This window comes from Hypanus sabinus, unplaced genomic scaffold, assembly GCF_030144855.1.
Source record: "Hypanus sabinus isolate sHypSab1 unplaced genomic scaffold, sHypSab1.hap1 scaffold_124, whole genome shotgun sequence".
NCBI lineage: Eukaryota > Metazoa > Chordata > Chondrichthyes > Myliobatiformes > Dasyatidae > Hypanus > Hypanus sabinus.
The window spans coordinates 744,717-772,152 of NW_026779303.1; the positions used below are offsets into that span (position 1 = coordinate 744,717).

The following is a 27,436-nucleotide window of genomic DNA, read 5'->3' on the forward strand; positions in this document are numbered from 1 at the left end:
CGGCCTCTGTTTTACATGGGGACGATCACTGAGTCTTCACCGCCCTCTGTGGTGGGGATTTACAGACATTCACCATCCTCGGAGTGGAGACATTTCCCCTCATCTCAGTCCCGGGTAGTCCACCCCTGTTTCAGAGACTGGGATCCCTGGTTCAACTGGTAATGATGTTGTGCATTTCAGTGTTCACCTCTCAGTCCTCGATTCTCCAATTGAAAGGGTTATTACATTTCATTTTTCTTCATATGATGACCCCACCACCCCAGGGATCAGTCTGGTGAATCTTCATTGCACTCTCTATAATAAATACTCTCTAACCTCTTTGTTAATCCTCTATAGAATTAATTTCCATCTTCTGCAGACCCATGTTGCCCCGACCACTCACCTCCCACCCCTGTCACTATTTCCACCTTCCCACCTCCCCCCTCACCTGGATCCACCTCTCACTCCCCAGCTCTTGCCCCATCCCCATCCCCACCTCTTTTCTCTGACTATTTCCCGTCCACTCTCAGTCCAGAGGGAGGGTCTCGGCCCGAAATGTTGACGGTCCATTTCCCTCCACAGATGCTGCCCGACCCACTGAGTTCCTCCGGCAGTTTGTTCTTCGGTCTGTATAACCCGTGTTAGTTTGGGGAGCGGGATTTTACACCATATTCCAGGTACAATCTCAACAAAGCACAAATAATTGTCACTTTGCCCGGACCATTGGCCCCGCTTGCAGGGCAACAGTCTGCCGGTGTTTGCCCCCTATGTGGTGAATCCCTCTGCTCGACACCACCGTGGGCTCAGACATTTCCCCAGATGAGCCCCTCCTGTCCCCACCGGGACAAACATCCTGTCCGCCCCCTCTCTCACCATCTTCATCCTTTCAATAAAATCCCTCCCTCCCCGGGGAACCGGCATCGAACCGACGGGCCGAGCGGTCTCCTCCTACCTCTCAGCGATACATCAGACTCCGGCCGCAGGAGACGCTTCACAAACGCCCCAACTTCCCTCGGAGGGAAATGGAAATAAATCAGAAAGCGGACATTTACTTTGAGGTTTTCTCCGCTCTGAGGAGGCGGTCGGCGCTCGAGCGGGTGACGGACTCAGCGGGGTAACGCCCACTCGGCGTCCGCCTTCGCGACTGGTTGTAAACAGTGATTGACATCGCTTAGCACCAATGGGATAGCGCAGCTCCTGAATCCTCTGTTGACAGCGGTGGGGGAGGGGCTGGTCACGTGATTGTTAGCCCAGCCGTTAAACCGATAAAGCTCGAGCACAGCAGCGCGTGGGTGACGTAAGACACCGCGCACGTGAGGGCAGATCCCGGTGTGGGGAGCCCATGTGTGACGTCAGGCGCGTGGGAACTGTGTCTGACGTCACCTGTGGGCGAGCGCTGGCATTTAAAAGCACCTTAATGGACTTTTCAGTGGGACAACAACATTAATGACGGGTTTCATCGCTGAATCCAGTGTTGTGGGATGTAAAGTCCCCTGTTATGTGTCCGGCTGTGCCGTGTTGTTGGTGGAGTGGGCAGCGTGGTGTTTGTCTCGATTCGGGTCACAACACCAGAATTGCCAGCGGGGTCCACACACATATTAGTCAACAGAAAACACTGTGTGTATTCTCAAGTGAGGAGTCTGTGTGGAGATGCAGCTTCCCTGGAGGTGGACGAAAGAGGACACACCAACAGGTGGAACCAGCTGCGGGAAGACATGATTTTTCAGGTCTGATGACGAGCTGAATGTACCATAACCTTCAGACTGAATCAGAAAACTATTCTGAGGGTATTTGAAATGTCAGAAGCAGAGGAGATGTGATCCTATGTCTCCATCAGACCTCAGTGAGATGGTTCCAGTTATAACGTGCAGGGATGAAAGCACAGTGTTTGGGGTCTGATTTGACACACTGAGAGGGTTAGTTTTGCTGTAAGGAAGCAACATTAATGCAAGAAGACACAGGAACTTCATCAGTTGCCAGTTGTTTAGCAGAAGTGACCAATCTCTATGCTACTTTGACAGAAACAGATATTCCCAGAGGTGAGAAAGGGGTGCAGTCTGGTTTATTTCAGTTTGGAGAGGGGTGTGGAGTTTTGAAATCAATGCCTTGCGGTGCCACCATCGTTAATTTAGCATGTCCGGAGTGGTGGATCACAAAACACGGGAACAGGCCTTTGGCCGGCCATACCTGTTCTGACCATCCACTCACTGTCCACACGGGTCCCATTCATCAGCACTTGGTTCACAGCCGACTGTATCTCGGCAGTTTCAATGTTCATCCTCTTCGTAAATGTTGTGAAGGGACCTGCCTCCACCTCCACCTCGGGCAGTGAGTTCCAGATTTCAGCTACCCTGGTGACACCGGCTCCTCCGCTGTTGTGCGGGGTAGGGTTGTTTCCTTTGGGGGGGGGGGGGGCTCGATGTTATTGTTCCCTTTTGTCCAGAGGGGTGGGGTTTGTAGATTGATGATCGGGATGCCGTTCTTTTTTTAAGCTGGGGTTGGGGTGGGAGTTTGATTTTTCTCTCTGAACGACTTTCATGCTGGGACTCACAAACACAACAGCTCGTTAGTTCCGCTGTATCTGTCAGTTCACCAGCGCTTGAATGCCGCCGATCCTTGAATGTGGAGGCGGAGATGCTGGAGAAGACAGCGCCCCACTCGCGATAAGGAGAGCCCGGGCACGTGTCGATGTCCGTGATCTGATTGGATACATCGCCATGACGTTCAGAGCAGTGAGATATCATTCACTGGCTCTTATTTTGGAAGGGATTCAGTCGGCCATTGCAGATTCACCAACAGCTTCGCACTGGGAAGCGGCCGTTCACCTGCTCCGTGTGTGCGAAGAAACTCATTCAGTTAACCCACCTTGTGATGCTCCGGTGAGTTCACAATAAATAGAGGCCAAATTTCTGTCCGGAGTGAGCAAAGAGTTTTACTCAATCATCCCAGCTGCTGCAACACCAGCAACTTCACATCAGGGAGGAAGTTCAAATCAGCTCCGTGTTAAATGTTTCACCATCACGGTGACTGAAGGCAGCTGCAGGTTCATGAGGGACTGTTACTGTCAGATTCTGCAGTTCTTGCGGCTGCTCATCCAACCCAGGTCTGAACCCTGGTCTCGGAGCATTGGAGGAGTCCGTTCTGCTGATGTTAGACTTAAACTAGTCTGGTGTTTAATATTGTGGATCTGTGAAAGATAAATCAGTTCTGTATCAAATCCCGTGTCTCAGGTTCTTATCGTCTCTAACACACTCACAATGTACACTAAAGTGGCCACTCTGTCCATCTGGTCCCTGCCCATGTTTCTGTTCCATATCAGTATATTAAAATCTACCCCTGCCGTTCCCCCTCTCACTCTCCCTGTGATGACAGGTTACAACTAGTCACCGCTCCGTGGAATAGGAGATTTCTCTTGAATTTCAGAGAATCATAGAAATCTACAACACATTACAGACGCTTTGGCCCACAATGTTGCGCCGACCATGTAACTTACACTAGAAACTGCTTTAAAATTACCCTACCGCATAGCCACCTATTTTCCTAAGCTCCGTGTACCTATCTAAGAGACTCTTAAAATACTCTATTGTATTCGCTTCTGCCACCATCGCTGGCAATGCATTCCACACAAACACCACTCTTTGCTTTAAAACCTTAACTCTGACATCTCCTCTGTACCTACTTCCAAGCAGCTTAAACCTATTCCCCCTCGTGTTAGCCGTTTCTGCCCTGGGAAAAAGCCTCTGGCTATCCACACGACCAATGCCTCTCATCATCTTAGACACCTGCATGAATTTCCTGCATGATTTTCTCCGGGCTGAACAAGACGATGAGCTCACTGTGGTTGTGACGTTGTTCAGGGCTCCGGACGAAGTTGGTTAAACTCCTTCTCCGCTCTTTTCAATGTTTTGTGTCATTTTCACCTATTTTAAAGGACTGTGCCTCAGACAGCTGGGTTGTTGCAATTTTTACGTACCAGCAGCAATAGATCACTAACGGAGTCAGGTTTTGATGTTAAAACCACTCTCTTCATTAGTATCTACTCCAAATCTAAAAGATTGAACGAAATAAACAGCAATTAACGGTGTTGTACGTATTCCAAACTATCAAACTTGGGAAACAATGCTTAAAGTCTTAAGATGGTAAAGTGGGAAAGTTCAGTAATCTACGGAACAAGTGAGTGAGAGGAGAGATTTGTAAATCCACACGAAGATGTAGAGAGAAGGCAACTACGAAGAATTCCACACACATTCCACGCTGGGTGAACGAATAACAGTCGCCGAAGATCTTATCCGTCGATTAGTTCCGAAATCCACTTAGAAATATCACCAGGTGACAGTCACAAGAATATCGTCTTCGGGTGGTTACCACAAAACACCCCGATTCCGGGTAAGGGAAATCCACACATATGGATGATACGAAGTGACAGTCACACATCCGTTGTGCACTGCGTGCCGATGATCAACCCAATCTTTTGGGCATAGCAGTGACAAGCTGAAGTCTCTCTCACTCTTCCTCTCCCTCTATCTCTCTCTCTCCCCTCCCTCTCCTCCCCCCTCTGTCTCTCTGTCTCTGCTGCAGCGCCTGTGTGACGTCACAGACCCGCCTCACTCAGGCACTTAAAGCGACACTCACAGTAAACGAATCTGCGGTCTCGTAACACAATGCACCTCTAAAGTCTGACAGCAGACTAGCGAGTGAATCTTCGATGGAGCAGAGTCAGAAACCAAAGAGTTGCCAGCCTGAGTCAGGCTTTGGGGCTCCAGACAGAGATGGGGTCTGGAGTTTACGAGGAGGAGGAGGAATCAGACCAGCAGGATATGGCTACAAAGGGAAGATCAGAAAAATTTGGAAACTGGTTGACCGAAAAAAAAGATGGTTAGTTTCTGCAAAATACTAGTGGGAATCAAAAGATCAGGCAGCAATTGTGGAAAGGAATAAATAAACAACTTTTAGACCGAGCCTCTTCAGCATGCCTAGACTGTGGACTCCGCTGCTTAGTTGCTACCTGAACTGCAGAGCTCCTCCAGCATTTTGTGTGTGTCCAGCCACTGCAGAATCTCTTGTGTTTTATATCCACATTTTACTTTGGCATTAAATACACGTTGATATTGAGTATATTGTTCATGTGAGCCGCTTCCTGCGTTAAAAAAGCTGCAGACTTTTTCTATATCCCGGAAAAAAAATGAGATATGGACATTGAACCGGTACTTCAAGAACTGTTTAATGGCACCGGTATTACCCAAAAGGCCCTGCGCGAATAAATCTTATCAGGCGCTGAAGCACTGATGAACTGCGCAAGCGTCAGGCTGATGACGTCCCCGAGTATCACGCATGCGCGCAGCACACGAGGCCTTGAAAATGTCGGTTGCAGGTAAGAGCGATTCTCCGTGTTTTTATCTTAAACACCGACTTCGGGATAATTCCTCTGAATTTCGGAGACCGTGACCAGCAACCCCGGGACAGTCCTGCCCTCTTCCCTCTCTCTCAGCCCCACGATCCGTACACGGACCCCGGGGAGCTCCCGGCTGATGAGGGAATGGGAACCGATGGATCTCTCAGACAGAGCTGAGCTCCAGCTATCTAAATGCAAGGATTAGGAACTCGGAGAAAGGGAACAAAACCCGTCTGTGGACACTCTCTGGAGGTCCAAGATTCGTATGTTACACGACCGCTGGACTAAGTGTGTAAATGTAGGAGTGGACTATGTTGAAAAATAGATGTGCTGGATTTTCTAAAGTTGTCTACTTCTACCTTCGGCCACAAACTTATCTATCACCCCTTTTATTTATATATAGCAGTATAACATTAGATGATCATCACCATAAGATGAAAGTTTAAATCTTAGCCTTTGTTTTAAATTAGTACTTAGTCTTTCCTGTGATTAGAAAATAGGGATAAAGTATGGTGAGGTACAGTGCTAGTATTGTAGATTAGCAAAGATTCTACTTTGGATTGGACTTCCAGAGCACAGTTACTGGATATCCACAGGACAGTACTGTCGAAGACTAAGACAGTACTTTCAAATAGAATTGGAAAGGAAATGAGAGTGAATTTTTGCAGTGATGCAGGGCAAGAGAAAAGGATTGGAGTTGAAAGGATAGTTCTGGTTGATGATCTCCTTTCATGCCAACAATATTTTATAATAATTATTCTGTGATTCTGTGTGAAGCTTTCCCTGGTCATTTGCCAGCTCTTCTTGTGATTCTGCTCCTAAATGTGAAAACTTGGGGAAGTGAGTTTAAAATTATGCCATCGAACTGGTTGTAAGAATGGATCACACCTATTGGTCCTCATTTGCTTTATTCAGAGCCTTGTCAATAGCATAAATAACTGAATAAACATTTCATTAGAACGGGGTGGATTAAACAATATATAGGATCTTTAAATTATACCCCTTCCCACTTATTATTTTCACTGGAAGAGAGATGTTGAAATTCTAAGTAATCCTGACTAAAGTGTAATATGGTTTTAAAAAAAAGCTCAAGGTCAAATAAGTGTGAACCATCTGTCGAGCATTTTATAGGAAGGGACATTAAAGACATTCATCATTCATGCTGATTTTTCCTCCCAGCACTGCCGCAAATACACAAACCACTCCAGCTCCCTTCAGATCTACTCCATGCTGTGCCTGATGAACCAGCCAAGTTTAGCAGTTCACCATCTGTGGGAAAAATTGAGTACAAATACCTAATAAGGTTGGGATGTGTACATTCGTCTCCCAATTTATGATGTAGGAGCATTGACATTATGCTGCTTTGTGCGTAAAATATACAATCCTCTTTGTTCAATTCTTTATTAGCTAGTGAATTTACAAGTTTGCTTCAGGGAGTTAAGCAATTTAATTTTAAACAACAGCATGAATTGACAAATGTTACCAATTTTAAATAGCAAAAAGTTTATAGTATTTTTTTCCTGGGAAAAAATAGAAGTGGGGAAAAAAAAGACTTTTGGTCTGAAGTTTGAATAGTGTTATCATGTGACTGCATTTTTCGAAAGAAAAGAACAAAAATTGTAGTTATCCAAATGCAGAAAGGTTGATCCTACATTAAACTTATGAATTACGATTAAGAGATCCAAGATAATGTTAATTTAATAAAATAATTTAAATCCAATAATTGCTTTAAATCTACATTATACGTTCAAGAATGCATTTTAGGTAGCTCAACACCTCATGCAGGTCAGTCAGGTATCTCTGCTCCCTTTAAACTTGCATGTTTCTGTTTCCCAGATGCCTTTGAAACTTACTTTGACCTTATTTTCTGAGCTTCTTTTAAACTTGCAGGTTATGTGGAACATATCATTCTATAATGTGATGTCTAAAAACAGTGATTTGGAAGTGAGGTATGATGTATTAATAAGAGAACATCAAATAATACAGAAAATCTGCTAGTCCGACACCCAAGACCCAACCATGGCAGGTTCACTAAGTTTTACTGTGGTTCGTCACATGTTTGGAGGGCTGTCGCCTGAAAGTAATGATCATTAATCACCATCAATGTTACATAGTTCACACTGAAAATAAAAGCACAAGGGAGAAATCGGCCTCTGCCGCACCTTTTTTTCAGAGTGCTCAGTGGCTCATTTGAAATCAGGTCCAGAATTTTCCTGCACTTCTGATGGGAAATCTGTTGGATGTGTTTCTGACAAACATAAACCCAAAAAATGTAATGAGTCAATGCACCAAGTGGATTGAACACCAGCACTTTTGAACAGTGTGTTTCAGCCTATTCTGTTTCAATCTTTATGAAATGTGAAATAATATGAAAGGTCTAGAACAAGGGTGGGCAAACTTTTTGACTTGTGGGCCACAAAGGGTTCTAAAATTTGACAGGGGGGCCAGACCAGGAGCAGATGGACGGAGTGTTTTGGTAATACACCTCATAAGAGAAAATAAAATATCATGGGATATGTAGAAAACATGTGCTTTAATTTCAATTGAAAATGAACAAATGCATTACAACAAAATATCTGTCTTTGAAGTCCCATGGTATTTAGCTATTTATTGAAATGACTTTTAAAACACTGAAAATTAAATGAATAAAATACAGCTTTTTTTAATAGTAACAGTTATTATTTTAAAGCACTGAAAATTCTGTTATCCTTCAAGGTATTATCATCATCACTCTCCTCCTGACTGTCTTTATTTCAAAACCGGTAGGAGATGCAGGTCTACTTGTCCTGCTCCTTCTTATTCAATTGTCCACTGTGCCAAAACTCAACAACGACCAGCACAAAGACAGAACAATGACAGCGCACCAGTATGCGGAGCGCGTTATTTGATCTGGAGCGCATTTTTTATTTTGAGAACGTACGTGCACCTGCGTACTACTCGTGTCCATCACTTAACAGAAATGACATGTAACATGTAAGGCTTATTGAAACAAATATTTTCAAATGCATTTTTTACATAACACAACGAAGAAACTTATTTTTAATTTCAGTGGGAACAGTGTTGTTGGTCTCCCTTTTTAGTTAGCGCATCAAAGTCTGGATTTAGTTTTGTTGTGGCGATTCTCAGGATGGATCTGAGGGGTTGGTCAGTTAACTTGGATCTGTGGCTGGCTTTGTTGATGTTCATGACGCTGAACGCCTGTTCACACAAATAGGTCGAGCCGAACAAAGAGTAAAGCGCAAATGTGGAGTAATACGCTGCACCTCAACAAAGGTCAATGTATGTAGAGTGCGTCATCTATTGGGAAAACGCCAGAATTGCGGGGAAAAGACGTTAACAAGGTTTAGTAATATAATTTCATCAAGTTCTGCGGGCCGGATTAAAAAGCTTAACGGGCCGCATATGGCCCGCGGGCCATAGTTTGCCCATGCCTGGTCTAGAACTTGATAGAGGGCTAAAAGATTATGAGAGGCATAGACAGGGTGGATAGTCAGTACCCGTTTCCCAGGGCACCGACAGCAAACACCAGAGGGCATATGTATAAAATTAAGGGAGGGAAGTTTAGGGGAGACATCAGGGGTAAGTTTTTTTTCATAGAGGGTTGTGAGTGACTGGAATGACTTGCCAGGGATGGTGGTGGAGGCTAAAACATTAGGGGTATTTAACATCCTCTTGAACAGGCACATGGATGAAAGAAAAATGGAGGGTTACGGGGTAGTGTGGGTTTAGTTCTTTTTTTTAAGGTTTATATGGGTTGGCACAACATAGAGGGCTGAAGGGCCTGTACTGTGCTGTAGTGTTCTATTCTATGGCTCTAACATCTTTTACATCACCAGATGAGAAAATCATCTGTGTTCTACCTCCAATCACAAAGAGAAAATCTGCAGGTGCTGGAAATCCGAGCTACACACACAAATTGCTGGAGGAATTCAGCATTAGTACTCTTTTCCATAGATACTGCCTGGCCTGCTGAGTTCCTCCAGCATTTTGTGTGTGTTGCTTGTTCTACCTCCTCTCGGTCTGCATTTTTCTACCAGTGAGAACATGCTTCCACCAATTCTGTCTGGCTACATAATGATATCAAACACCTTTGCCCTGGCCAACAAGTAGCTTTCACATCACAAATGTGCCAGACTCCAGGGAGACAGACTACCACCCTTAAAGGCAGTATTCCTTGGCCTTACCATCACTGAGTTCACCACTTTCAGTCACCTGGGTGAGACTTCAGGGGAAATACTTATGTACAATACTTTGTGTATTGTGGTGATGCAAGAGTTGCTGGAGAATTTTCAAGTGGGAAGAAGTGGAGTGATATTTGGAAATCTGAAATTGAAAGCATCATTTAGCAAGAAAATCACAAATAGGTGGTTTGCAAAAGCTGTGGCGAGTAAATCCTTCATTAACCTGTTACATAGGTTGTGTGAGAGTGCAGATGAACTCAATCAAGACTCAACCAGAGGAGATTAAAGTTCTTACTGACAGTGACTTGCTCGCTGTTGAAATGAATACCTCTCTATATAAAATTCAGTTTGCACATGTTGTTGTCACTGGGTAAAAATTGTACAGTACAAGGTTTTTGCACACACTGGTCATTACAAATTAGAGGGGATATTGGTGGGAAGGCGGGGAGACCTCCAGTGTCCCTGACGCCCTCACGTAGAAGGTGTATATCCAGCTGCACTTTAAGGAGTTAGAGCTGGAACTGGATGAATTCCGCATCATCCAAGCGTCAGAGGGTGTGATAGGTATGATGTGCAGAGAGGTGAGTTGCACCCAAGGTGCAGGACACAGGAAACTGGGTGAGAGTCAGGAAGGGGAATGAGGTTAAATAGCCATCGCCGAGTACTCTTGTTGCTATCCCACACAACAACAGGTGGACACTTTAGAAACTGTTGGGGGGAATTACCTGGCAGAGGAAAGTCAAAGGGGTGATAGGGAATTTGTTAGTTAGTGGAACAGAACTAGAAAGGGATGAGTATCCTAGTGGCAAGGCTTGCTGCTGCTCCCCTGTGGGGTGGGTGGTTAAACTAAAGTTGCAGGGAGGATTGGAGCCAGAATGACAGAACAGATAGTGGAGAGGTTGAATTGAATCGAATTGACTTTATTACTTACATTCTTCATACATGAGTTGTAGAAATCTTTATGTTACGTCTCTGTCTAAATGTGCAATGTGAAATTTATAATAGTTTATAATAAATAGTATGTACAACAGGACAGTCAGGATAAATAAATGTACAATTGTATCAGCATGAATTAATCAATCAGAGGGCCTGGTGGAAGAAGCTGTCCCTGGGCCTGTTGATCCGGGCTTTCAGGCTGTGGTACCGTTTCCCAGATGGTAGCAGCTGGAACAGTTTGTGGTTGGGGTGACTCTGGTCCCCAATGATCCTTTTTACACAGTGGTCCTTTTTACACACCTGTTTTTGTCAATGTCCTGAATAGTGAGAAGTTCACATCTACATATGCGCTGGGCTGTCCGCACCACTCTCTGCAGAGTCCTGCAACTGAGTGAAGTACAGCACCCATACCAGGCAGTGATGCAGCCCATCAGGATGCTCTCAATTGTGCCCCTGTGGAAAGTTGTTCGTATTTGGGGCCCCGCCCCACACTTCCTGAACCGCCTGCGGTGAAAGTGGTGCTGTTGTGCCTTTTTCACCACACAGCCAGTATGTACAGACCAGGTGAGATCCTCGGTGTTGTGTGCGCCAGGGAACTTAAAGCTGTTCACCCTCTCAACCCCAGATCCTGGGTCAGCCTGTCTCCATTTCTCCTGTAGTCTGCAGCCAGCTCCTTTGTTTCAGTGACATTGAGGGCCAGGTTGTTTTTTTGACAGCAAACAGATGTCATTCAGACCTCAGGACATGAAATTATGATATTGTAGCCATTACTTGGACTTGCTTGCGCCCAACAGTCTGAGGGATTTCAAGGAACAAATCTGTAGAGAGATTGCGGACTATGCCAAGAAACAAAGGTTGATAAAGTGAGTGAATTTAACTTTCCGTTTATTGACTGGAATCCTAGGCTGTAAAAGGACTAGATGGGGTAGAGCTTATCAAATCTACCTTAATCAGTATATAAAATTCCCGATGTAGAAGTGTGCAATAAGCTATTGGGAAGTGATCTAGGGCTAGTGACAGAAATTAGTGTATGGGAACACTTTGTATCTACTGATCATGAGATTCCAAGTAAATACAGAAAAGCAGAGGCCTGGACCTCTCTTGAGATTCTAAATTGAAAGGCCAATTTTTATGATATTTGCAAGGATTTGACAAGTGTGGATTGGGACAGGATGTTTTTTAGCAAAGCAGTACTTGGTAAGTGCGAGTTCTTCAGAAGTGAAATTTTAAGGGTGTAGAGTTTGTATGTGTCTGACAAAATAAAAGTTGAATGGTAACTAGTGCAGGGAATCTTGGTTTTCAAGAGATATTGAGGCCCTGGATATCTCGTTCCTCTAAATGCCACGGACTGTTGGGTGCAACCAAAACTCATTAATGACAACCATTTCATAATTCCACTCCTGAACTCATCTGACTTTCCTTTAGTTGTCTTCTTTTGGATTCTAAAAGCTTCCTAATGGTCTTTTGCTCTTTTGTTTGCCCTCTCCTCTGATTTTATGTTGGTTTTGGTTTCTCATTTAACCCACGTTGTGCCCTGCTGCCATTCAAATGCTTCCACGTCTTTGGGATGTATCGATCACTCAGCTCTCGAATTGCTCCCAGAAACTCCAGCCATTGCTGCTCCATTGTCACTCCTACCTTTTCCCTTCCAAACAAGTTTGGCCAGCTTCTCTGTCACAGAAACATGGAGAAGTTCAGTACAGAAACAGGCTATTTGGCCCATCTAGTCAATGCCAAAAACATTTAATCTCTCTAATGCAACTACCTGCACCGGGATCATCACCCTCCGTACCCCTACCATCCAGGTACCTGTCAAACTTCTCTTAATGGTGAAATCGAGCTCATATTCTCCACTAGTGCTGACATCTCATTCTGCACTCTCACGACCATTTCAGCAAAGAACTTTTCCAAATGTTCCCGTTAAATTTTCACCTTCCCCACTTACCCATGACCTCTGGTTGTCGTCCCACCCAACCTCAGTGGAAAAAGCTGCTTGCATTTACCCTATCTATACCCTCATAATTTTGTTTACTTCTAACAAATCCTCAGAGCAATGTATAATTTCCTTGCTAATGTTCAGAGCCTTTTTTAGGTGTATAAGATGATGAGGGGCAGTGAGTGTGTGGATAGCCAGAGGATTTTTTCCCAGCGTTAAGATGGCTAACAGGATGGGGCATAGTTTTAAGGTGCTTGGAAATATATGCGGAGGGGATGTCAGGGGTAGGTTTTTTACACAGAGAGTGTTGGATGTGTCAAATGCACTGCCAGCAGCGGTTGTCGAGGCGGATACAACAGGGACTTTTAACACTCTCTCAGATAGTTACATGGAGCTCAGAAAAATAGAGTACTATGTGCTAGGGAAACCCCAGTCAGTTTCTAGAGTAAGTTACATAGTCGGCACAGCACTGTGGGCCAAAGGGTCTGTAATGTGCTATAGATTTCTATGATTCTATGAAATTCAAGGGAAATCTCCAAACCCACGGAGTGGTGACTAGTAGTGAATAGTGGGAAAGTTACTGGAACGTATGTGCAAGAACCGGAAATATAAGTATTTGGATAGATGTGGACTGATTAAGGATAGACAGCATGGCTTTGTGCATGGTAGGTCATGTCTAACCAGTCTTACAGAGTCTCTTGAGGAAGTTATCAGGAAAGTGGTTGAAGACAAGGCAGTGGATGTTGTCTACATGGACGTTAGCAAGGCACTTGACACAGTCTCATATGGGAGGTTGGTCAAGAAGGTTCAGTCACTCAGCATTCTAGATGAGATAGTAAATTGGATGAGACACTGTCTTTGGGAGAAGCCAGAGAGTGGTAGCAGATGGTTGCCTCTCTGACTGGAGGCCTGTGACTAGTGGTTGCCACAGGGATCAGTGCTAGATCTGTTGTGGTTTGTCATCTATATCAGTAATCTGGATGATAGTGTGGTTAACTGGATTAGCAGATTTATGACCACCAAGACTGGTGGTGTAGTGGACAGCGAGGAAGACTATCATGGCTTGCAGTGCAATCTGGACCCCCTGGGAAAATGGTTTGAGAAATGGAAAATGGAATTTAATTCAGACCAGTGTGAGCTGTTGCACTTTGGTTTGACCTACCAAGGGAGGTCTTTCACAGTGACTGGTCGGGCACGGAGGAGTGTTGTAGAAGAAAGGGACCTGGGAATACAAGTCCTTAATTCACTGAAAGTGGTATCACAGTTAGATAGTGACGGAAAGAAAGATTTTAGCCCATTGGCTTTCGTGAACCAAATCCTGACAATAGATGGATATTATGTTGACTTGTAAAAGAGGCCTAATTTGGAGTATTGTGTGATGTTTTGGTCACCTACTGACAGGAAAGATTTAAAAGAGATTCAAAGATTTCAGAGAAAATTCACAAGGCTGTTGTCAAGTTTGGAGGACTTGGGTTATAAGGAAAGATTGAACAGGTCAGGACTTTATTCTTTGGAATGTAGAAGATTGAGGTGAGATTTGATTGTGGTAGAGGGGCATAGATAGTGTAAATGCAAGCTGGCTTTCTCCACTGAGATTGGGTAGGACTTCAACCAGTGGCCAGGGGTTAAGGGTGAAAGGTGAAATGTTAAGGGGAACATGAGGGGAAACTTCTGCACACAGATGGTCATCTAGGTTTGGAATGAGCAGCCAGCACAAGTGGTGCACGCGAGCTCGATTTCAACATTTAGGAAGTTTGTGTAGGTACCTGGATTGTAGGAGTGTGGGAGGGGCAATTTAAATAGGTCAGCACAAGACCAGATGGCCCAAAGGACCTGTTTCTGTGTTGTACTTTTCTACAAGAACTTGAAATATTACAAAAATTCACTCTAACCCCTTTTACCAGCTGTGCGGACCAACCAGTCATCTCAGCAGGAATTTTTTTATATGGTGTTAAAGCTGTAGCACTTTAAGTTAATAATACATAAAAGAATTCCCAGATGCACATCCACAAAGACAATTTGCGTGAGACTGTTTCAGTTACTGTGGGGCCAGGCACCCATACAGCTCAGCAGGAACAGGGAATAATACCAATGGAGAGAGTCAAACTGAGCCAGGTCACAGATTGGAGATGGCAGAAATGCCCCATTCTTATAGAGACAGGAAGAGCATCGGAGAGTTTGATGGTCTTCCAGATACCAGCACTCTGCCCAGTCAGGAGGTGATTTCTCTCTCCAACTTGGGTAGAACCTCACTGTAACAGTGTGATACCAGATCAAACCTTGGCAACTCAAGTAATCTCATCGGAAATGTTGTCCTAAACCCATTGAAGGATTTTGTAAATCTTTTCACAGGTTAAAAACGAGAAGGAATTTGTCGCCGGGGATCTCAAACAGAAAACGCCAGTTTTGCTGTCTCTGTCTGGATATTTAAGAAGTGGAGCGAGGGATTCAATCGACTATCCTTCCTGCTCAGACTGTGGAGAGGGATTCAATTGATCATTTGACCAAATAGCAAGCCAGTCATCTTACACAGGAGAAAGGCTGTTCACCTTCTCAGACAGTGGGAATAGATTCACTCAATTATCACAATTGAAGGTACATCAGCAAGTTCACACTGGGCAAGGCCATTCATCTGTTCTGTGTGTGAGAAAGGATTCAGTTGGACCTGAGGACACACCAGTCAGTTCACACCACACCTGGTAGAGGCTGGTGATCTGCTGAATTTCTGGGAAAAGATTCACTCAGTCATTTGACCTTATGGCTCACCAGCGAGTTCACACTGGGGAGAAGCCATTCACCTGTTCAGTCTGTGGAAAGGGATTCACTCAGTCATCCAACCTACGGAGTCCCCAGCGAGTTCACACTGGGGAGAGGCCGTTCACCTGTTCAGAATGTGAGAAGAGATTCACTCAGTCATCCAACCTACGGAGTCCCCAGCGAGTTCACACTGGAGAGAGGCGCTTCACCTACTCAGTCTGTGGGAAGAGATTCACTCAGGCATCCAACCTACGGAGACATCAGCGAGTTCACACTGGGGAGAGGCCGTTCACCTGTTCAGTCTGTGGGAAGAGATTCACTCGGTCATCCAACCTACTGGTACATCAGCGAGTTCACACTGGGGAGAAGCCATTCACCTGCTCAGAATGTGGGAAAGGATTCAGTGAGTTATCCAACCTACTGGTACATCAGCGAGTTCACTCTGGGGAGAAGCCATTCACCTGCTCAGTCTGTGCGAAGGGATTCACTCGGTCATCCCAACTACAGAATCATCAGCGAGTTCACACTGGGGAGAAGCCATTCACCTGCTCAGAATGTGGTAAAGGATTCAGTGAGTTATCCAACCTACTGGTACATCAGCGAGTTCACACTGGGGAGAAGCCATTCACCTGCTCAGAATGTGGGAAAGGATTCAGTGCTTTATCCAGCCAACTGAGACATCAGCGAGTTCACACTGGGCAGAAACCGTTCACCTGTTCAGAATGCGGGAAGAGATTCACTCAGTCATCCCACCTGCAGAGTCATCTGCCAGTTCACACTGGAGAGAAGCCATTCCCCTGCTCAGAATGTGGGAAGAGGTTCAGTCACTCACGCTCCCTGCAGAGACACCAGTCAGTTCACACTGGGGAGAAGCCGTTCATCTGCTTAGTCTGTGGGAAGAGATTCACTGAGTCATCCAGATTACTGGTACATCAGCGAGTTCACACTGGGGAGAAGCCGTTCATCTGCTTAGTCTGTGGGAAGAGATTCAATAACTCATCCAGATTGCTGGAACATCAGCGAGTTCACACTGGAGAGAGGCCATTCACCTGCTCAGAATGTGGGAAGAGATTCACTCACTCTTCCACACTACAGAGACATCAGCGAGTTCACACTGGAGAGGAGCCATTTACCTGCTGAGAATGTGGGATAGGATTCACTCAGTCATTCCAACTACTGGCACACCAGTCAGTTGTTATGAATCCCTAGGTTTTGTTTGCTGTGGACTGTCATTTTAAGAGAGAGAGATTAGGAAGTTTAATCAGTCTGACTTGCAGCTTGTTTACATCACTCACAGCTTGTTTAGTTTTAACTGAGGACACAGACACTCAGAGTCAGACGGAGATGAAGGAGGAAAAATGGAAAGATCGATACAAGGGAAATAGGTGCCAAGGGTCACTGTTTGGAATTTTCCTATGCCCGCAAGTATGGGTTAATTATCGATTCATCATACATCGTCTGTGTGGTTGTCACCTCGTTTGATCCATAGGAGTGGATCTGATTTGGGGTATCATGTGAAGACCACCGATGTGTTAACCCTTGCCTGGGTGTGGTGTGGTAATTCACTTGAAGACGATACGCCTTGTGACAAGTCACTTTGGGTGATAATTATTATGTGGATTTGGAAGGATGACTGTTCTCTTGTTTTACCACCATGGAACCTGTGGAATTCGACATAATTGCCTTCTCTCGACATTTACCCTGGATTACATATATCTCTCTCATCACCTATTCTGTGGTTGAACTGAACTTTCATACTTTACCATCTCAAGACTCCAAGCCTTGTTCCCCCCAAGCTCAATAGTTTTGGATTTATATTTACACACATATATACACAGAACACTGTTAACTTTTGTTTATCTTGCTTAAGTTACTATATTATAAGTCGATTCTAATAAAGATAGTTTTAAGATCAAAAACAGACTCCTGGTGTAGTCTCCACGAGGAAATCTGCAGATGCTTGGAAGTCAAACACACACAAAATGCTGGTGGAGCACAGCAGGCCAGGGAGCATCTATAAGGAGAAGCACTGTCAACGTTTCAGGCCGAGACCCTTTGTCAGGCAGTCTCAGGCAGTCCTGATGAAGGGTCTCGGCCTGAAACGTCGACTATGCTTCTCCTTATAGATGCTGCCTGGCCTGCTGTGTTCCACCAGTATTTTGTGTGTGTTGTTCCAGGTGTAGTCTATTGGTGCTGATTCGTTTCTAAAGCTTTACGATTCATAACAAAATTGGGGCCTGCATCTGGGATATGAACAGCTATGGGGGCGTAGTCATTAATTATCGATTTCATTGGGGAAGTCCCTTTTGATATATTTGTGTGTAGAAAATCAGCAGCGGATGCTGATTATTGTTTGGAAGCGGGAACCTCTGAGGCATTAGAGGATGGCAGACGGATTGAGTTGTTGAGTCTTGCTAGAAGGTTAAAACTTGCTATGTTGAAATTGACAATGAGGAGGGAACAGATGCAGAGGGTAATAGCTGAACATTATGTATTTGAGGGTGTGTTTAAAGTGGAGGAGTTGGACGTGTTTCCTGGAAGTAAACCTAGTGAGCTTGAGCTCCAGGACAAGTTAGAAAAATTAAAGATGGAGGCTCCGGAAAGGCAGAGGCAATTTGAGGCTAGAGAGGCAGAAAATCAGAGAGGAGGCAGAAAAACAGAAGGAGGAAGCAGAAAGACAGAGGCTATTCGAGCTGGAAAAGATACAGTGGTTTCAGCAAAGGGGTCTAGCGTTAGACTCTGGTGATAAGTTTGAGGCTAGTCAGGAAATTAAATTGGTACCTCCATTTGATCAGAAAGAGGTTGATAAATACTTCCAGCATTTTGAGAAGGTTGCTTAGAATTTAAAGTGGCCAAAAGAGGGTTGGTTCTCTTACAAAGGGGGAGGCTTAGCAAGCCTATTCTGCTTTGACAGTTGATGAAGCAGCTGATTGTAACATAGTGAAACAGGCTGTGCTCAAAGCTTACGAGTTGGTCCCAGAATCATACAGGCAAAAGTTTTGAAATTTGTGGAAATCTGTGAACCGGACATATGTAATTTGCTTATGAGAAGTCTGTGTGTTTTGATCGCTGGTGCACATATATGATGATGATGATAAGTATATGATGATTTTAATAGCTTGAAAGAGTTAGTTTTAATTGAAGAATTCAAAAGGTGTGCTCCTGACGACATAAAGACATATTTAGATGAAAAGGATACTGCCACTTTGCAGGAGTCTGATAGAATAGCAGATGAGTTTGCTTTTACTCATAAGGTTAAGATTATCCCAAATAAGAGCTTCCAAAAGAGTGCCAGAGATCACCAGGGTAAACCAGAAATTACAGCTGGGACGAGTGACAAGAGTAAGGATGAAGGGAAGCAGTTGAAAGAGAAATATTCTGGTCTTGCTTGTTACTATTGTAAGAAAGCTGGTCATGTGATGGCTAATTATTCTATCCTGAATAAGAAAAATGAAAAGAAGCCAGTCCCAAATGCCGGTGTTCAGTTTGTTGACGCACCTATAAACCCACAGGGTTCTGAACATTCTGTTGAGGCTCAGTTATGGACTGAGAACTCTGACTGAATTAAGAAGGCTTTTGATCATTTTATGTCAAATGGGTTTGTATTAGTAAAGGAAGGGTCAACCCAACTACCAAAAATTCTTCGAGTTACTGGGGATTCTCAGTCACTTATATTAGACAGCATTCTAAAGTTTGGTGATGAGACGAACACTGATGAAGTAAATCTTATTAAAGGCTTTGGGGGTAGCATGGTTTCTGTGCCATTGTACAAGGTAAATTTACTGTCAGGGTTGCTTTTGGGACCTGTTAAAATTGGATTATACTCCATTTTACCATTGGAAGATGTTAGTTTGCTGTTAGGGAATGACCTAAAATTGTTCCTGCAGCGCTGTTGACAACTAAGACAACCGCTGACGACCCACAGATGGATTTTAACATTTATCCTTCCTGCGCAGGAACTCAAAGTATGCCGACGCAGACGAATCTGTGCAGCATGATTCTGATACCCATGATAGCCAAAATCGGGATTCAGGTTATGATGACTTGTCAGGGAATTTCTGCCTTCATTGTTTCAACAGGATTCAGTCGTAAGTCTGATGAGAAAGATTTATCCCTGTCTGGGAAGGAGTTTATAGCAGAACAGAACCGAGACCCTGAGATTGAAGCTTTAAAAGAAACAGCCCTCTCAGATGATGAGATTAAGAATGTGCCAGTAGGGTATTATCTCATGATGAAGTGTCAATGAGGAAGTGGAGGCCACCTGCTATACCAGCAAGTGAGGAATGGGAAATTGTTCACCAAGTTGTAGTTCCTAAAGTTATATGGCTGAAATTTTAACTTTGGCCCACAGTATGCCATTAGGTCGACATTTTGGAGTGAATAAAACTGTAAACAGTTATGTAATAATTCTACTGGCCTAATTTGAGGAAAGATGTTGTGACCTTTTGCAGAAGCTGTCGCACTTGTCAAGTTGTGGGTAAACCGAATCAGGTCACCGCAGTGGCCCCACTCTGCCCTATAACTGCATTCGGTGAACCCTTTTAAAAATTTATAGTGAGGGGAACTTTGTCCTTGTTAAAGGAACAGTGGATTGATGGGGATGTACATGTTAACTTGTTAGACTCTGTTTAGAAGTTCAAGAATAAATTACACCAAGTCTGTAGTTTAGTGAGACAAAACTTAAAGATCTCTCAAAACAAAATGAAGTGTTGGTTTGATAAGTGGGCTTGAGAAAGAAAATACCAGATGGGAGATAAGGTGCTTGAAATAGTCTCTTAAATTAATGATCTGAATAATGCTATTAAAACACCCGACCAACGTAAACTAACACAGGTGGTACACATAAATATAATAAAGCCATATTTTGACAAGCAGGCACCGTCTGTGAGTGTTGTTGTCAAAACATATTGAGAATGAAACAATCGACTCGTCTGAGAATTTTCACAAGCCAAACATGGTCCCAGTTAGGCTAATGAACTCGGTTGTTCCAGAAAACATTGCTAACGAGTTGGCTCATCTGCAGCCAAAGCAACAACAACAGCTGAAGGAAGTAATCCTGATGTTTAAAGATTTATTTCACGATGTTCCCAAGCAAACCACAGTCGCAGTACATGATGTAGATATTGGTCAAGCCAAACCGATTAAACAACACCCATATTGCATGAACGTCGAAAAGTGTAAATTGGCTGAGCAAGGAATTGAATATATGATGAAAATGGTATTATTAGTCCTTTGGCATCAGATTGGAGCTCACCCTGCGTTATTGTGCCTTAACCTGATGGTGGTGTTAGATTTTGCACTGATTATGGGAAGGTAAATGCAGTAACAAAAACAGAATCCTCTCCTATCCCTAGGGAGGATGATTGCATCAATAAGTCTGGAAAAGCTAAATTTCTTACAAAGATTGATCTGTTGAAAGGGTATTGGTGTGATCCATTGACGGACAGAGGTAGAGAAATTTCTGCATTTGTGACACCTTCTGGGTTGTATGAACACAATGTTTTCTCTTTTGGAAGGAAAAATGGTCCAGGATCATTCCAGAGAATGATTGATTCTGTAATTCCAGGGTTAGAACACACAGATGCCTATATTGATGACTTAGCCACAGGGAGTGACACTTGGGAAAAGCATATCTCTGCAGTAGAGAAGCCGTTTGACAGGCTTTCTCAGGACGACCTTACAGTTAGCTAAGAGTGAATTTGGCCATGCCACTGTGACCTGTCTTGGCTATGTTGTTGGTCAAAGCAAGTTGGCTCCTGTTCGGGCAAAAGTCCAGGCAATTTCTCAAGTTCCTATTCTGACTGATAAGAAGGCTCTTAGAAGGTTTCTGGGAATGGATGGATATTTTCGTAAGAACTTTGCTGCTATCGCTCTTTCTCTGACCAATCTCCTGAAGAAGCGTGAAAAGTATGTTTGGACCGAACCTTGTCGGGAGGCATTTGATCGATTGAAAGTTATTATTTGAGGTTAGGCCAATCAATGTAGTGCTGTCAGCCAATTTCATTAGCAGGTTGGAGCTGTGGGTGGCAACACAAGTCATGGGTGCACAGAGAGTAAAGGAGAGGGCCAAAGAGACAACCCTGTGGGTTATGTGTGCTGAGGGTCAGAGAGACAGAGGAGATGGAGCCCACTCTTACCATCTGCCGGCTATCTGACAGGAAGTCCAGGATCCAGCTACACAAGGCAGGGTGAAGGCCGAGGTCTCTGAGCTTCTTGTCGATACTTCACGCCTTTGTATGGCTACTGCTCTGCCCATGACTGCAAGGAACTGCAGAGAACTTTGGAGAGCAGTGAACATCAGAGAAACAAGCCCCCACTCCTTGGACTCTTCCTACACTTCCTCTCCCTCAGGAAAGCAGGGCATGTACACAAAGAACCTCATAACCTGGACATTCTTCCTGCAAACCCGCTCCCCCATCGGGGAAGAGATACAAAAGCCTTAAAGCGCGAACCACCCGGCTCAAGGAAGCCTTAAAGCGAACCACCCGGCTCAAGGACGGCTTCCTGTCTGCAGTTATAAGCCAAATGAATGATAAAATGGACTCGACCTCACAATGTAACTCGACGTGACCCTGCACCATATGTCTATCTGCACTGCACTTTCTCTGCAGCCATAATGTTTGTTACAGTTATTGTTTTATCGTATATCAGCTCGATGTACCGTTGTAATGTATCGATCTGTGTGGATGGTAAGTCAGGGAAGATTTTCACTGTCGTTCAGTACATGATGATAATAAACAAATTCCCCATTTTAAGTGTGTGCAAATATTAGACAGACTGAGCTTTTGCTCTGGAACCACAGAAGGAAACTGAACTGTTGTCTTTCTGAGGAACGCAAATAAATAGAAAAGGCTTTAATCTCTCATTACGATCTGCGGTAACTGGGATCAGGTGACCGGTGGTGGGTCTCCCGTATCAATATCAGAATCAAGTTTAATAGCACCGGCATATGTCATGAAATTCGTTCAGAAGTAGAACCTAATTTTTGAGCATAGATTTTAACAATTGTGATTTAATATAAGAATATAACTATCACATTGTTAAATTATATAGATAGTACAAAATGAAAAAAAGATGTAATAAACTATTTTAATTGTGTGGAACTATTTGACTGACTGGGTTGTTGCTTTGGAAGTAGTGGAGTGAAGCTTAACTGAACTGCACACATTTATGAGAAGCTCAGATAATTATAAAAAGCTAAATTCTCACTTAAGTGGGTCAGACACCCAGAAACATCGGCAGCACTTCAGCAGGTAAAAACAGTGGAATGAAACATGCTGAAAATATTGCAGAAAAAAAAACCATATTGTCCACCACAACGAGAGGACGTGACAGATCCGGATCTCACTGCCTTGTCTGAACGGGGAAAGATGAAGCTCCACGTATAGGTAGAGCAGTGACCCGCAGATGCTGCAGATCTGCAGAGAAACGTGAACAGGAAACGGGATCACATGGCCGCTTTGGTCTCTCACCCCCAGACAGATGTCCGTTTACCCACTACTCTGTGGAAAGACGCAAACGCCGCTCACATCTCCACTCACCTTAACTGGATTAGACATTTCAACCCCCAGGAAAAATATATCGTCTGTCCACTCGATCTATTCCTCTCGTAATCTTATAAACGTCCATCCAGTCTCACCCCAGCCTGCGCCGCTCTGGAGAAAACAGCACAAGTTTGTCCAGCCTCTCGTTATAGCTCATGCCCTCTAATCCAGGCAGGGTCCTGGTAAACCTCTTCCCCGCCCTGTCCAAAGCCCCAACATCCTTCCGAGAATGGGGGCGACCAGAACTGTATGAAACACTCCAGATGTGGGCTAACTAGTTTTATAAAATTGTGTTACAAACTGTAGCGTTTTAGAAACAAACCAGTAGCAATAGAGTTCACACTGGAGTCTGGTTTTGATGTTAAAACCATTATCTTTAGTAGTATCGACTGATAATATAGTAACTTAACGAAATAAAGGAAAGTTAACAGTGTAATGTGTATATATGTGCAAGTATAACTCCCAGACTATCGAGCCTGAGGGAACAAAGCTCAGAGTCTTGAGATGGTAAAGTAGGAAAGTTCAGTAATACACGGAATAAGTTATGGGAGAAAGATATTTGTAATCCAGGGTGAAACGTAGAGAAACGGCCGTTACTTCAAAATAACCGCCGTCGATGTTCTTATCCGTTGAATCCGTCCACATACGAGTTATCAGCGAAAGTGACCTGTCACAGGAATACCGTCTTCCAGGGGTTACCACACAACATACCCAGGCAAGGGTTAACACAAGATATTCCATAACCCACTCCTATGGATTATAGGAAGTGACAGCCACACACATTCGTTGTGGTTCCGTGTAGCGATGATCAACCCACTCTTGTGGGCATAGGAGACTTTCAACCCTCAGCTGCGACTAACTGAAGCGATCAGCGTTTCCTCTCTCTCTCTCTCTCTCCCCCCCCCCCCCCCCGACTGCCTGTCTGCAGATCGCTCTCTCTCTCTCTCATGGTTCAGTCCTCAGTCAGCGCTGTCAGCCTGTGACTGACGTCATAGTCCCGCCTCCTCACGCCGGCGCTCTTAAAGAAACAGTCACAGTACGACCGCAGGCTCATAACAGCCGCAACACAACTTCCCGACTTTTGAACTCAGTGCTTCAACTAATAAAGACAACCATGCCATTTGCCTTCTTAACCACCCGATCAATCTGTGCAGTCTCTTTCAGGGAGCAATGAACTTGGAGTCTAAGATCCCCCTGATCATCAACACTGTTCAGGGTTTTGCATTTAACAGGGTACTGTCTCATACATTCGACCTACCGAGCTGCCAAGATGATCATCACTAATCAAATCTCACTGAGATTTCTCAGGTCCTGTTGAATTTATTGCAAAGTGCACAAGTAGGGGAAGGTACAGGTACAGAGAGACGCTGACTTGTAGCAGCATCACAGGCAAGTACATTCAGATAACACACGGAACACAAGTTATACGATGCTCTGTCAGTAACAATCTATAAATATGTTTTCTGTCATCAACAATATATAAAATACATTGTGTCATGATCACTATTAAAATGTGCATTTTGTGTCAATAACAGACTTGGAAATGTTGAATGTGCTCCCTGTCTGCATTCCTCCTGTAATCTACAACCAGCTCCTTTGTTTTTGTCACAACGAGGCAGAGGTTGTTTTCTTGACACCCCTGTGTCCGGGTGATGACTTCTTCTCTGTAGGCTGCCTCGTTATTATTTCGGATTCGGTCGATCAATGTAGTGCCGTCAGCAAATTTAATTAGCAGATTGGATCCCGCCACTGCAGCCCCACAGTGCACTATGTGCTGATTGCAAAGCTACGAAATTGCATGTGAATAGCCTCCCCTCCCCCAACTCCACTCTTTCTGCCTCACCAGCAGATTGGGACATCTCACATCTCGTTGCCTCTCCAGGACATTAAACTGTGAACAACTGTGGTCAGGGACTGATCTCTGGGGAACTCCAAACGGTACCTCTTTCCAGTCTGAAAACGTCCCACTCATCCAGACACACACTACCGGCAGTTTATCGATCTCCAACGAAAAAGCCTAATCACCTACTCCCGATGTTCAATACCATTGCTGACTCTGAGTTTACCACCGTCAAATGCCGGGAGGGACATAATAATCAGAAAGTCTCTAGTCACAGCCGTGTAAATACAATGTGATCTCAGTGGGTGTGTGGCGCATGCTCAGAATGCGAAGGAGACGGACAAACTGAGCCACGTCACAGACCGATGAAGGGGAGGAAGGATCCATTTTGATACAGAGGGGGAAGCAGAGAGTTTGATGTTGTGGTTGATTCCGGAACTGTGGCCAGTTAAAAGATGAAGTCTTGTCCCCCCAAATTGTTTTGAGATGTGACAGTGTTTTTCTCTGAAGGCACCATGGAAACTAAATAATCTGAGTGGAAATGTTGTCCTTCACCCACTGACGTGGTTTGTAAACTTTTAACAGTTTAGAAAAGACAAAGGATTTGTGTATGGGAATCACAAACACAACAGCACGATAGTTCCGCTGTATCTGTCAGTTCACCAGCGCTTGAATGTCGCCGATCCTTGAATGTGGAGGCGGAGATGGCGGAGAAGACAGCGCTCCCTCTTGCTGCAAGGAGAGCCCGAACATGTGTCCATGCCCGTGTCTGATTGGATACATCGCCCTGACGTTATAGCAGTACTGGCTCTCATTTTGGAAGGGATTCAGTCGGCCATCGCAGATACACCAACAGCTTCGCTCTGGGAAGCGGCCGTTCACCTGCTCCATGTGTGTGAAGAGACTCATTCAGTTAACCCACCTTGTGATGCTCCGGTGAGTTCACAATAAATAGAGGCCACATTTCTGTCCGGAGTGAGCAAAGAGTTTCATTCAATCATCCCAGCTGCTGCAACACCAGCAACTTCACATCAGGGAGGAAGTTCAAATCAGCTCCGTGTTAAATGTTTAACCATCATGGCGACTGAAGGCAGCTGCAGGTTCATAAGGGACTGTTACTGTCAGATTCTGCAGTTCTTGCGGCTGCTCATCGCACCCAGGACTGAACCCTGGTCACTGAGCATTGGAGGAGTCGGTTCTGCTGATGTTAGCCTTAAACTAGACTGGTGTTTAATATTGTGGATCTGTGAAAGATAAATCAATTCTGTATCAAATCCCATGTCGCAGGTACTTAATGTCACTGCCAAACTCACAATTTACACTAGAGCGTCCACTTGATCCATCTGGTCCCTGCCTAGGTTTCTGTTCCATATCAGTATTTTCAAATTTACCTCTCACTCTCGCTGTTGCAAGGTGTCACCACTCTGTGGGAGAAGTGATTTCCCTTGGATTTCTTAGAATCAGAGAAATCTGCAGCAAATTACAGGCCCTTCGGCCCACAATGTTGTTCCGACTGTGTACCCTACTCTAGAAAATGCCTAGAATTACCCTACCACAGAACCCTCTATTTTCCTAAGCTCCATGTACCTGTCTGAGATTATCTTAAAAGACTCTATTGTACCTGTCTATACCACCGTCGCTGGCAGTGCAGTCCACACACCCACCACTATCTGTATAAAAATATATATCTCTGACACCTCCCTTGAACTACTTCCAAGCACCTTAAACTATGCCCCCCCACGTGTTCGCCATCTCGGCCCTGGGGAAAAATCCTCTGACTTTTCACACGATCAATGCCTCTCATCATCTTACACACCTGCATGAATTTCCTGCATGATTTCCCCCAGGCTAATTAACAGGATGAGCTCGCTGAGTATTTGACCTTCCCCAGGGCTCTGGACTAAGGTGGTTAAATTCCTTTTTTCCTTGCTCTTTTCAAATTTTGTGTCATTTTCACCAATTTCAAAGGACTGTGCCTCAGACAGCTGGGTTGTTGCAACGCGCCTCTAAACCCTGACAGCGGACTGGCGAGTGAATCTTCGGTGGAGCAGAGTCAGAAAACAAAGAGTTACCAGCACCAATCAGGGCTTTGGGGCTCTGGAAAGAGATGGGGTCTGGAGGTTCCGAGCAGGAGGAGGAAGAGGAACCAGACCAGCGGGATGTGGCTATGAAGGAAAGATGAGAAACATTTGGAAACTGGTTAATCGAAAAACAAAATGGTTAATTTCTACAAAACATTGCAGATTATCAGCAGATCAGGCAGCAAATGTGGAGAGGAATAAATGGGCAGCATTTAAGCCGATCCCCTTCAGCATGTCTAGACTGTGTACTCCTCTGCTTAGTTGCTGCCTGAACCTCAGAGCCTCTTCAGCATTTTGTGTGTAATCATCTTTGTATTTCCAGCAAATGCAGAATCTCTTTTGTTTCAGATCTGTTTCAGAACACGAAATGCCTGTTGATATTGAGTGTATCGTTTATGGGAGCCGCTTTCTGCGTTAAGAAAGCTGCTGAGTTTTCTACACAGAATAAAAAACTGAGATATGGACGTGGAACCGGTCCCTGCAGAATCTTTTAATGGCACCATACTTACCCATAAATCACCACGTTTAAAATTTCGCTGTCGTTTGAAGCACCGATCAAATGCGCAGGCGTCAGGATCGCAGCCTTCTCCGATAAATACGCATGCGCGCAGTATACAAAATGTCGGGAGGATCGGAAAGGTAAGGGTTTTTCTGACTCTAATTGGGTGACAATTGCTGTGAGAACCGGAGGCTGTCGCCCGCAAACTCAGCACAGGCCAGATTTTTTCTCCTCTCTCAGCCCCACGATCCGTACACGGGCCCCGGGGAGCTTCCGGCTAATCAGGGAACG

General features: G+C 44.5%; 1 protein-coding gene across 1 annotated transcript in view; it reads left to right on the top strand.

The window, feature by feature from the left end:
* Window positions 1–5,298: 5,298 nt before the first annotated feature.
* LOC132386638 (zinc finger protein 208-like) overlaps window positions 5,299–27,436 on the top strand; it is a 44,122-nt gene continuing 21,984 nt past the window's right edge. Inside the window, exons 1-2 of the mRNA XM_059958933.1 lie at window positions 5,299–5,350; window positions 14,777–16,318. Coding sequence (XP_059814916.1) covers window positions 15,182–16,318 — 1,137 coding nt within the window. The 5' untranslated portion in view covers window positions 5,299–5,350; window positions 14,777–15,181. The remainder of the gene's footprint in view (window positions 5,351–14,776; window positions 16,319–27,436) is intronic.